Consider the following 11061-nt stretch of genomic DNA (forward strand, 5'->3'; position numbering starts at 1 on the left):
TTGGTTTTGATAAACAAGGTCATTTTTTAATGACAAACTGTACACAACATTTTTCTTAAAAATCATAATGGAAATATAAAAAAAAAATAAAAAAAACATCCAGACAAGGATTTCATACAAAATCTGATTTATTTTAGAGTAAAAAAAACAACATGGAATCAATTAGAATATAAGCTGAAACATTACAGATCTCACAGCTGGACCTGAGTTTTCATTGGGCATTAACATATTTACAATGTCTAGTCACATTTGCTCTTCATCAGTCAAGAGTTCAGATATTCCCCTTCATACCATGCCAGAGTTTAACCCTTTATGTTCAGCCTCAACGAACCACTCCGAGTGTTCAGCTGTATCAACATGGTAAAAATCCCCACTATCTACACAAGTCTCAGTGTGGCGACTGTGTGCTTGCTCCGGGAGACTCGGACCGGTCTAGCTTCAACGCTGCTTCGAGTGGGTTTGAGGAAATTGAGGTTGGTAGCACGGAGCTCTTAGCCTCCAAAGAGGACGAGGCAGACGAGGGCAGAGATACAACTATGTACTTCTGCATCGGTCGTGAACCTGTCAGACCAGGGCCGCTGCCAGACTGAAAGGTCGACATGGCACTGGGAACTGTGCTAGTGACTGGTGAGGCTGACTGGGAAGAGCTGAGGGTGATAACCTAGAGGGACGACAAAAAGACAGATGTATGAATTACTCTTATGATTTTAAAGAGAAAGGTTTCAGTAAATCCTCTTTCATTTAAGACCTGTTAAATTTCACACCAATGGCATAACTAATTAATAAAATGGCTGAATTGAAATTGCAGCTGCTATCTTATCAATACAGGCAGGAGAAGTTACCCTGCGGAGATTTCCTGTAGCGCTGTAGAGCAACGTTGCGATGAGCGTTAAACTGAATTTAAATAAATCAAAGTACCTGCTGAGTTGAGGAGGCTCCGGCACTGGTTGCCATTACGATGTATTTCGTTGCCGGGGGAGAAGGCTGCGATGGGGTCCCCGGTCGAGGAGACATCAGGGTGAGGGAGCTCGGGACCTTGATGATGCTGGGAGTGCGCGGTCCTGCCGACCCACTTAACCCACTTTGCGACACGGTAAGGGTGGGACGAGGCTGCAAGAACAGGATTCATCGTTCACGAATCAACAGCAGCAATTGACTTCACTAAACAGAACACATTTGTATCGGTGTTAAATGTACCTGCGTGATTGTTAATGTGGTTCTGTTGACTTGCTGAGCTTGCAGTGCTGCTTGAGTCCTGGCCTTCATCACATGGGAGCAGAGCATCGGTCCAAGGTACCCATAGTCTGTCCGATACTGTTCCGCGTTGTCGGGCTGAGGTCGGATCTTGGCAATAACACTTGCACAGTGTTTCTTTAAAAACAAAACACATTTTGTTAACATTACACTTAAGTGCTCGTCTAATACAAAGTAAGAAACAATTACTGATGAACCTCATGTTTTAGTGAAACGCTTTGACTGTTATAGTATACAAATGTGTTATAATCTGTGGGAAGTCGTCTACTTTTCAGTGCATAATAATCACAAACGTGTTACCAGTAAGAGGCTTTGAACATGGTCCGCTCCTATCTTATCAATGTTGGAGACCACTGGTCCTTCCATCACTGCTTTGATGCGAGCACCCTCTATAGTAAGCCGAGGAAGGATCAACGTCTTAATCACCTGCAGGGGAAGGAAATAAAATTAAGAGGTTGGTGCCGATTGAAAAGAGTCAAAATGATAAAGACCTACATAAAGGAAACCGAATCCCACTCACATCAGGTCCTAGTTCAGAAAGTCCAGCGATGCAGCCGTAACGTGTCGTCCACTGCGTTTTCTCATCCAACCAACTCTGAGGAAACAAGTCAGTCTGGTTTAGTATGTGAAATGTTTTAAAAAGTGATATAATGTTAATGAGGGTAACAGTTATCTATCTAACAAAGTGATCACCTTAGTAAAGGTCTTGGTAATGCGGGACTGGATGTTGTTGGTCGTAGTACTGAAAGTTTTACAACTTTGGGCCATGAGGCGAGCAGCGAAGTCTCGTAAAGCCCAGTGGTTGTCCACATCTGGTCGCAAACACAGCTGCTTACTCACGATACACGTCACCACAGCTGGGATGAGCTCATGCAGCTGCAAATACAGATAGAGAAATATAAGCATGAGGATAAAAGTAAACGTTGAGATTATACTCTTCAACAAATGTGTTTGTTTTCTGTACTCACGTATTTCTCCAAATACAGCGTGGGGTTGTCCATTAGAGCCTTGACCATCCGCATTAAATAAATCAGCAGGGCCAAGTTGTTCTGCACCACATTCACACGAACCTTTGAGGAGAACATCAAGTCAGTACTTCCAGCACAGGTATGCTTGGTTATTATATACAAGGTGAGTAATGTTTCAGAACATTAGGAGAAGAGGGAAAAGATGCTCACTCCTTCAGAAATGAATGTGCTGAATCTTGGAAGCATCTGATACAGTCCAGGATCTGTGGCAATACTCTGTAAAGCCTCCTGAATGAGACAAGAGCAAACATTTATCAGAAAAAGGTTAAAACTACTATTTGACCACTATTTCTTCAATGTAAAGCCAATTAATGAAACACACAATATAACTTCTAGTCAAAAATGATTCAAGAAAAGGTTATCAGGTTGTTACTCAGCATGTAGAAAAAAGAAACCATATAAACAGACAGACAAGCCAGACTTACCGCTCTTTTAGCCTCACAGGAGCCCACACACGCCTCTGTGATTTCCTTATAGTAGAGCTGCTGTTCCACAGACAGCTCGTGAGTGCTGCGCGGCTTCAACCTTATTAGACCCTTGTCCTTTCCTGAAAGAGACGGATGTAAACATGGCATGATGGAGGCAAAATCATAATGGATTAGGGAGGGAGGAAGGCAGGGGGACAGGAGAAGAAAATAGAGAAAAGTTTCATTCTAATATAACACGAGATACTGACCTTTGCCATCAGCAGGTGTTGCCCCCTGACTCTTGCCTTGCATCGTGCCGTCCTCCTCTTGACCAGGTTTGGCGACTTTGAGCGGCTCTGTAGATTCAACCTTTTGTTGCTCTTTTGGTGCTGAAAAACAGTAAATAAAACCAAATATTAAGTTTTTCCTGCAGATAAATGTATATGTATTTTTTTGGTCTTTCAAGATAGAAAACAAATCTAAAACAGGGCTGACCTGGTGGTGGATTTTCTGGAATAGAAGGCTGCACCCCCTCAATGCTTAACCAGTGGGCTGTGGATTAAAACAAGCATGGTGTATGAGCTTAGAGTCAAAACAAGACAACACAATATCCTGGAGTATAACGGCATGTAATACTGATCATCTGCGTACCTTTGAGAGACACATCTAGTGGAACTCTGGGGAGCGGCGTGTTAATAATGTCACTGAGGTCGACTTCTTTTTCCTCATAGAAATGAAGCTCTCTTCCACCACCACTTGCAAAGCGAAAAGGGATAAACTCTTGCGACTGGAACCCATACAGGGGCTGTAACAAGAGGAAATGCATTCAGAACACAGAAGTTGAAAAGAAATCAGAGTACAAGACCCACTTCAAGCAAGTATGCAAGTTCTTACCTCCACGTTTTTTAGTTTGAGAGCGTTATCTATGTCGCTGGTGGTTAATTTACGTCTCTTCCCATGATGCATGAATTTGAGAGCATCCTAAGTAAACAGGAGAAAGGAAAGAATACAAAATATAAAGATCATGTGTCAGTTATGCCAAAGACAATCAAGCATGTAGTTTGAGAGCAATTTACAGACCCACAAAGACAATATCTACATCTATCATCCATCATTTACCTGTGCAATTTCTTTTATTCTGTAGCTGACTTCTTCACTGAGGGCAGCGCAGCTTTCCTCCTGTAACTGCCCCACTCCCATAGACTCTGCCATGGCCTTCATGGACTCTGTGGGTAGGGAGACCGAACACTGCTTCTGCCGACGTTCCTCCGCCATGGCTAACAAAGGACACAGGTCTGTGAATAACACCCCTCAAATGTGCACACAAAAAATATTCAAACAGATGTACTCGTCTTATTCAGGAGACAAACGCAGCATCTTGACATGTTATTTGACAAGCAGTCTTGATATAGTTATGTGATGGTTCAGCAAACATTGTACACACAGCCTATTGTTTACTTCTATTCCGTCATTACTCCGATTCCCCAAATGTAAATAGTAGAACATGCGTCTTATTGCAGCTCATCATTTAGATATTTTCAACAAAATGACTTCACTATGTATCTGCAATCATCAAAAAGATAGTGTCAAGAGGCCAATCACATCACTCAAGACGTTACAGGTATCCATGGCTGACATGTGAGACAATGTGCACACACCTGGGTGTTTCAATGCAGCTTCGTGGGATGATGACAAAAAAGGAAGTCGATGTTGAAAACGAAGGACTTATGACATCTCAGCTAGTGAGAGAGCCCACGAGAAACTCAATACAAAGAGTGCAGGAAGGCTATATGGTGCATGAGACCACAACTACACTATTAACTACACCCAAACAACTCTTTAACATGGTTAAACCAGAAAACAACCGCAAACATAAAGCCAAAGCTATACATGAAGTCAAAACAGTAATGTCAGCATAGATGCCTGAAGGAAATAACGTTATCGACTTGATGGTTATTACGTTACGATACGATATTATAAATATCTTACTTATAATCCTGATTACCTCCACTTTGATTCTAAGTTGAATCTTGTTTACAATGCAGACATGAAAAAGTCCATAGAATAAACACTTTAAAAAGGGTTTTATACTTCATGTGTGTAAATAAACAGTGAGCTCCACAGAGAGCGGGTTATCCACTCTAACGGAAAAACAATCAACTAGCAGCATACAATGCTGAAGCCACTTCTAAAGTAACGATGTATCCATGCAAGTGCAACGACTTCATGCACAACATCTTAACAGTGATGATTGTAAGCCACTTAACGACTGCATAGTTCTTTAATATTAACTTACAGCGAGCTAGATATGATGTGTTTTAGCTCGCATGCTAGTAACTTAGCTTCCGATGACATGTTACCTGTGTGAAGTTGTCCTCTCCTTTCTGAATTTAAGCAGGAACTTACGCGAATAAAAACCGTCAATGTTGGGATTTGCAACAATAATTATTTCGCAAAGCTAATTCTTCTCTATGAATATCCATCTTTCGATATAAATAACTAACTAATTCACGGATTGCGGCTGGGACCTCCTTTCGTGAATTAGCGCTTATGTTCCGTCGCCATTTTGAGTCACGTTCGGTTGTGATATCGCGAGACTATGATTCACAACGCTGGACCGTTGGAGCAACCGTTTATCGAAAAGTAAATTATCCAAAGTCAGTTACGGGAAGTGTGTTTTGAACGGCAAAATAACCAATACCACGATTATATAAATTGACAATATAACTTAACTAAATGTCAGTTCCTCTATGGAAAGTACCCTTTACACCATGAACTACGGTGCCCGGAACTAATGTCATCCTCCAGTTTACGTCGGTGACCTTATGATGTAGCAACGGAGACAAATGTCAGGAGCGTGGAAGGACATTACAAGACGCAATCATGTATAGATTTATATTCCGGACAGTGTGCACGGCTAGACATTCTTCAGCCAGTGTATTTGAGTCGTGTGTGTTTACAGCTAAATGTGACAAGTCTGCAGCTCCAGTCTTAAGGTGAGTTTGGCTGTGAGTGAATATGAAGCACACAGTGACGCGTCAACGTCAGCTACGTACTGGGCTGTTATTTGGGTGTATTTTTGGTAAATTAAAAACTTTGTATAGTGACAACAATTTACATTCTATATACCTTGAAAATGTGTCCTTTGGACAGCTAATGTTAGCTATTAAGTTACTTAACCTGCACTAAAGGGGCGGGACATTTTGATTGACACTTCTTTGAGAGGCTCAGGTTCATCACTAGCAGCTAGTTTCCATCTGCAAAATGATGTGAATCTAGAGAAGATGGTACCAGCAGCCATCTTGTGACAGGAGAACTTAACGTCTCGCTGACAGACAGTTACTGTTAATTAAAAAAGCTATCATGGTCTCTACCTCCCACCATGTACTGGCTCACAGGCTATTGCTATTATGTAGAGTGTCTATGAAAGAGCCAAACAATGTAATATCTGTTGCTGCAATTAGTAATAAAGTGTTTTATTATCATCAATATCATATTGTAAAGAAATCCCTGCTCTATCATGTTATTTTAAGATGGCATGTCCCATCCCTAAACTAATTATTGTATTTTTTTGTATTTCATTTGTAATAATAGTGTTGTTTTATTATTCAAGCCTCTAGCATCCCTTCCCAAGTCAGACCCCTATAACTATTAACTCTGTTTTCTTCTCTAAACATAGGGTTGCACATGGAGGTGGAGTCAAAGCCCTCAGCACAAGTTCAGTAAGACTCTGTGAAAAGAAAAACAATGGTGCCGATTCTAATCAAGTTGAGAAAACAAATATAGATAAAGACACTGAGCCAACAGAAACTCCAACTGTGGTTACACAGAAAGCCGAAGATGACTGCAACATTACCAAGATGGCTGAACATAAGGAGGAGCCGGCAGTGTTAAAGACCGACGAGGGAGGTACCACGCAGCGGCAGGTGGATGTTGAAATTGAGCAGGTCGTGGCCAAGTCAAAACAAGTGAAGACTGATGCAGCGAAGAGCGGGAAAGAGAGTCTCCTCGACCTTCTTGGAGCCATGAAGGTGGAAGTAACTAGTAAGAGGAAGCTCAAAAACATGACAGTGAAGCCGAGTTATGAGTCTACACCCAAGTCAAAGCCAGCAGCTATGGAGAGCACTATCAGTATGTTTCAGAAGGCTACAGTGGAGGCTTCATCACAGAGGTGAGAGGAGGTTTCAGGTTATTCATCATTGCCTTGTTAAAGTGCAGGTTTCTTTGAGTTTACACCTTAATCTCGGGAGGATATCTGAAGCCCCGGTCTCTCTTCGTCCACTGTGTTGTTGTTGTTTTTTAGAGAGACACTGGATCCTGAACTGGTTGCAGCCGCGTCTGCCGCTGCCTCCACTCTGCCTGACCGCAGCCAGGCTGAGTCTGAGCTGCTGAAGCAGCTGAGGCAGCACGAGACCATCACTGAGGCCCAGAAGAAAGGGGACGTGAACAACCTCGGGTGTGTGTCTAGTATAGGTCTCCAGTATACGAATGTTAATAGGCTGAGTATTTAAATGAGACTGTGATATTTGATCTGCTTTTTCATTCTGTATAATGGAATAATCAAAAACAATCTTTTCCTCAGAGTAATAATCGCTGACATGAAAGTCGGAAAGAATCCCAACCGGCAGAACGCTCGGCCAGCTAATCAGATCCGTTTTGATGACGACGGGCGAGGATACACGCACGACAGAGGAATCACTGCTGAGCTGGACGGTGTTCGGAGGAGGTAAAGACTTCCTTCATGTTTTTACTCGTATAGGTTTTCAGACGGACCGTGTGTTTAATGTGCCTTTTTTTTTTTTTTTTTTTAGGAGGAACTTGTTCACAGGGAAAAGACTTAACGTCTTCTCTCCCACTGCTGATGAAGATGGAGTTGAATCAACAGTTGGTAATAAGGAATTTTAAATGTTTCTAATAAGTCTACTTTTATTTATTGACTGTGTTTGCCTACAGTGGGTGATTTATGGTGTTATTTGTATTGATACTTTTAAGCCTTAGAAATAACTGTTGCACTATGAATTGAGCCTTCATTACTGCTTATTGTCGTGAGATGTCGTCAAGTAGGCGGACGCTGTCTCTCCTTAACGTGACATTTGCAAAAGCTCTTGGTTTTAACTTCATCGGGACATCTGCCCGTAACGCTGCGGTCGTCATATTTTCAGCACGGCCAACTCTATGGGACGTGGACTTTGCTATTCAGTTGTCTCTGTCGACCAACCAAAAGCCCCGCAACGGGCTTGAGGAAATGATCCAGTGGACCAAAGAGGGGAAACTGTGGCAATACCCCGTCAACAATGAAGTTGGTGAGTAACGAATGCTGTATTCTCGCTAAATGTACAGAGAGGAACAAAATGACACTCTGACAGAGTCTTCTCGCTCTATGGTAGGCCTCGAGGAGGAAGCCGGTGTCCCGTTCCACGAGCACATCTTCTTAGAGAAACACTTGGAGGAGGGTTTCCCCCGACAGGGACCAGTGCGTCACTTCATGGAGCTCGTGGTGGCCGGTCTGTCCAGAAACCCCTTCCTGACAATCCAACAGAAGAGGGAACACGTTTCCTGGTTCAGAGACTACTTCCACCAGAAGGAGGAAGTCCTCAAGGAGGCTGACGTTTACCTCAACTGAGCTCAAGACAATTGCATACGTTTTCAACATTTGTTGAATGTGGACACATTAAACTAAGTCCTGTTTAGTCAGCGGGGCTTTGCATCTATGATCGTTTTTTACTCACACAGGTTGTATTTCTTAACTCTTCCAGGAGGCCTGTTAGAGTGGACGGGCATCAAGTCTGCGTCCTGGTGTCGAACATTGAACAGTGTGTACTGTCTCTAAAATGTTGATCGGACTATAGAACAACTGTTGAGATGTTGCCTGTACAAAGTATACATACAATATAAAGCAACAAAAGTACAGGCATGGTCTTTTGCTTTTCATTTCATTCCTTCAACCTTTATTTTACATTGAAAAACAACAGTGGACTGTTTAGTTGGATAGCTGGTTAAAGACCTTCACATTCAAAGAAAGGTGAGAAAACATTTTTTGTGTTATTTTTGTGCAAAAGGTCATCCAAACACCTTTGAGCCTGATTAATAGTGTTTTTCCAGGCAGGTCTTAAAACAAGCATAACTTATGCGAAGCATCTAGGACCTCAGATCAGGTTCACAGTAGGAGGGCAATGAGACCATGAACCGTGTGCCCTTTGTAAGGGAAGTGCTTTTAAAGTGGGAAAAAAAACAAACGTGTTAACAATGTACCACTCAGATTCCTTCTGGTCTAAAAACACTCGGCGAGCTATTGTCTGAGAAAGTGTGGAAAATGAGAGCGTGGCTGTTGAGAGTGCCTCATTTCCACATTTTGTTCACTTTTCCTTAACCACATGATTGTCATAAGGTTTTGGCAACACTCCCCTGCTTGTATGAGTAGAAAGTACAAAACAGTGTTTTTGTATGGAAAGGCAGCTGGTTCTGCTCAGAAATGTCTTGTATGCAAATAACCCACTAGATGGCACTACTCACATCTATGGTCCGTTTGTTAGGATATCTAACTATTTTACAACAAGACCCTAAATATTTCAACAATTTACTGTATTAACTGCTATGATAAAACTGGATGTGGTGTCAAAACATTTTGTTTCAGGATCATCAGCATCTGACCAAACATACTAACTGATGGCTGGACTGTTTAAGAAAACAAGACCATTTGTGGGGGAAACCAACTACACAATATAAACATTTCACTATTCTTAAATTATCTGTAAATATATTTTACTGAAAAAAACACACAAAAAAAAACCTGTTCCCTGTGATCAGGTGGGCATAATATCTCTCAAAGCATAGAGGGACTCTGCATGTTCCTCTGCCTGTATGGTGCATTTAGGTGCCGTCAAAATGTGTAAGTACATAATCCAATAATTTGTAATGACAGTTGAACGAGATTTAGTGACTGAAAAGCAGCTATAATGATTGCTCACTTTTATTATACGGTTCAAATCAGGTGTTAATAATGAGGAGGCCTACTGTATTTTCACTCACTGCTGAGCCGATACAAACTTTAACTGTTGTTATGGCTGTAATGCAGGACACCATGGCAGCATCTCACAGAGTAACTCATAGCTGAACATGTTTAACTCGTGAATCTGTTTCTCCTGAATCCACAGCTTCTAATGAGTCTGAGAAGCCATGAAGACTACCGTGCTAATTAATGATTGCCTACTTAATTATCCAAGCTAAACTTAAAACTCTAAAGAAATACCGTGCACATAAAATGCACATTTAATTTGAAACCGGGTCCATTTAGGAATTTCCAACCAAAGAGCACTTGAACAGAGTCGATATAAATTATTCGACTGTGAATGCACCGTGAAGTTGTAGCACTCAGAAGACCGAGCCTGTCAGTGGTCCTTGAAAGCAGCATCGGCCTGTGGACCGTTGTCTGTATTGACAGAGCGGCAGACTTGAGAGTTGCTACTAGTCGGTGCAGGATGGTGTGAACTTCAGTGAAGACCTTGAACGCAACAGTTCTCTGACTTCTAAATTACAAACCTCTCTTTATATTGTCTATCTATAATCTGGTGTGTGAACGCAACATTTTCTTTTTTACCTGTTGATTTATTATAATTTTTTTATGTGAGTGTCTGTGTGACAGTGAGACAGACTCAGACATGGCTGAGGTACCGCCACCGCAGCCGGTCGAAATAGACCCGGAATTTGAGCCCCTCTCCAGGCCGCGGTCCTGCACCTGGCCGCTGCCCCGGCCGGAGCTCAACGACCCGGCCGGCTCCAACACGTCGTCCCCGGCGCCGTCGGTGCAGCAGGAGCCGGGAGGAAACGCCGAGTTCATCAGCAACCTCGGCTTGTTGGAGGAAGACTATGAAGAGTATGCGGAGCAGAAACCGCCTGTGCCCTGCAATGACTTTCAGTGTCGGGAGGGAAACCGTGCGCCTCCACATCACCACCACCACCACCACCATCATCCTCTTCCGCAGCAGCTCCCCAGTCCGCAGCTGCCTCCTCAGCCGCAACAGGTGCCCCCTCCGGGTGTCGCACCCCTGGGCAGCTCCGGCCAGAGGAAGAGCAGCTCGTCCCGTCGCAACGCCTGGGGGAACATGTCGTACGCGGACCTGATCACCAAAGCGATAGACAGCTCACCCGAGAAGAGGCTGACACTGTCTCAGATTTACGACTGGATGGTCAAGAACGTGCCTTACTTCAAGGATAAAGGAGACAGCAACAGCTCCGCGGGCTGGAAGGTGAGTGTCCCCGCGTGCGCGTGTACACGTGAACGCGTGAAGCATCGAGTTGAATAGGATGAACTTGAGATGGTTTGATGGTTGAGATGGGACCATTAACCCCTTTAACGCCAATCCAAATATATA

At 43.0% G+C, this 11061-nt stretch overlaps 2 protein-coding genes across 3 annotated transcripts; one reads left to right on the plus strand and one right to left on the minus strand.

Moving 5' to 3' along the window:
- Positions 1–100: 100 nt before the first annotated feature.
- taf6 (TAF6 RNA polymerase II, TATA box binding protein (TBP)-associated factor) lies at positions 101–5244 on the minus strand. Of its 2 annotated transcripts, XM_031857295.1 has the most exons (15): positions 5050–5244; positions 3809–3966; positions 3584–3670; positions 3341–3494; positions 3185–3241; positions 2959–3078; positions 2708–2829; positions 2433–2510; positions 2223–2324; positions 1948–2130; positions 1775–1849; positions 1555–1680; positions 1198–1371; positions 919–1110; positions 101–661 (listed from the first exon to the last, which is right to left on the minus strand). In XM_031857295.1, exons 2-15 carry the CDS (start codon positions 3962–3964, stop codon positions 389–391), a joined length of 1899 nt encoding a protein of 632 aa, XP_031713155.1. In that variant the 5' UTR covers positions 3965–3966; positions 5050–5244; the 3' UTR covers positions 101–388. The 2 variants fall into 2 exon arrangements, with proteins under 2 accessions (XP_031713155.1, XP_031713156.1); XM_031857296.1 differs by having other exon boundaries at positions 3809–5244.
- Positions 5245–5366: 122 nt separating this feature from the next.
- Positions 5367–8597, plus strand: mrps31 (mitochondrial ribosomal protein S31). The gene is made up of 7 exons (XM_031857013.1): positions 5367–5685; positions 6369–6860; positions 6993–7145; positions 7272–7415; positions 7501–7577; positions 7852–7992; positions 8077–8597. Exons 1-7 carry the CDS (start codon positions 5573–5575, stop codon positions 8310–8312), a joined length of 1356 nt encoding a protein of 451 aa, XP_031712873.1. The 5' UTR covers positions 5367–5572; the 3' UTR covers positions 8313–8597.
- The last annotated feature ends 2464 nt before the right edge of the window (positions 8598–11061 follow it).

The sequence above is a fragment of the Anarrhichthys ocellatus genome, unplaced genomic scaffold, assembly GCF_004355925.1.
Source record: "Anarrhichthys ocellatus isolate YVR2014 unplaced genomic scaffold, GSC_Weel_1.0 scaffold18, whole genome shotgun sequence".
NCBI classification, from domain to species: Eukaryota; Metazoa; Chordata; class Actinopteri; order Perciformes; family Anarhichadidae; genus Anarrhichthys; species Anarrhichthys ocellatus.

Excerpts from the sequence above, each read along its gene's own strand:
- mrps31 (XM_031857013.1), top strand. The coding sequence starts at position 5,573 with ATGTATAGATTTATATTCCGGACAGTGTGCACGGCTAGACATTCTTCA. Across the intron at positions 7,146-7,271 it reads GGGGACGTGAACAACCTCGG|AGTAATAATCGCTGACATGA; the intron begins GTGTGTGTCTAG and ends TCTTTTCCTCAG. Across the intron at positions 7,578-7,851 it reads TGGAGTTGAATCAACAGTTG|CACGGCCAACTCTATGGGAC; the intron begins GTAATAAGGAAT and ends TCATATTTTCAG.
- taf6 (XM_031857295.1), bottom strand. The coding sequence starts at position 3,964 with ATGGCGGAGGAACGTCGGCAGAAGCAGTGTTCGGTCTCCCTACCCACA. Across the intron at positions 3,242-3,340 it reads ACTAGATGTGTCTCTCAAAG|CCCACTGGTTAAGCATTGAG; the intron begins GTACGCAGATGA and ends TTTAATCCACAG. Across the intron at positions 2,511-2,707 it reads CCTGTGAGGCTAAAAGAGCG|GAGGCTTTACAGAGTATTGC; the intron begins GTAAGTCTGGCT and ends TGTCTCATTCAG.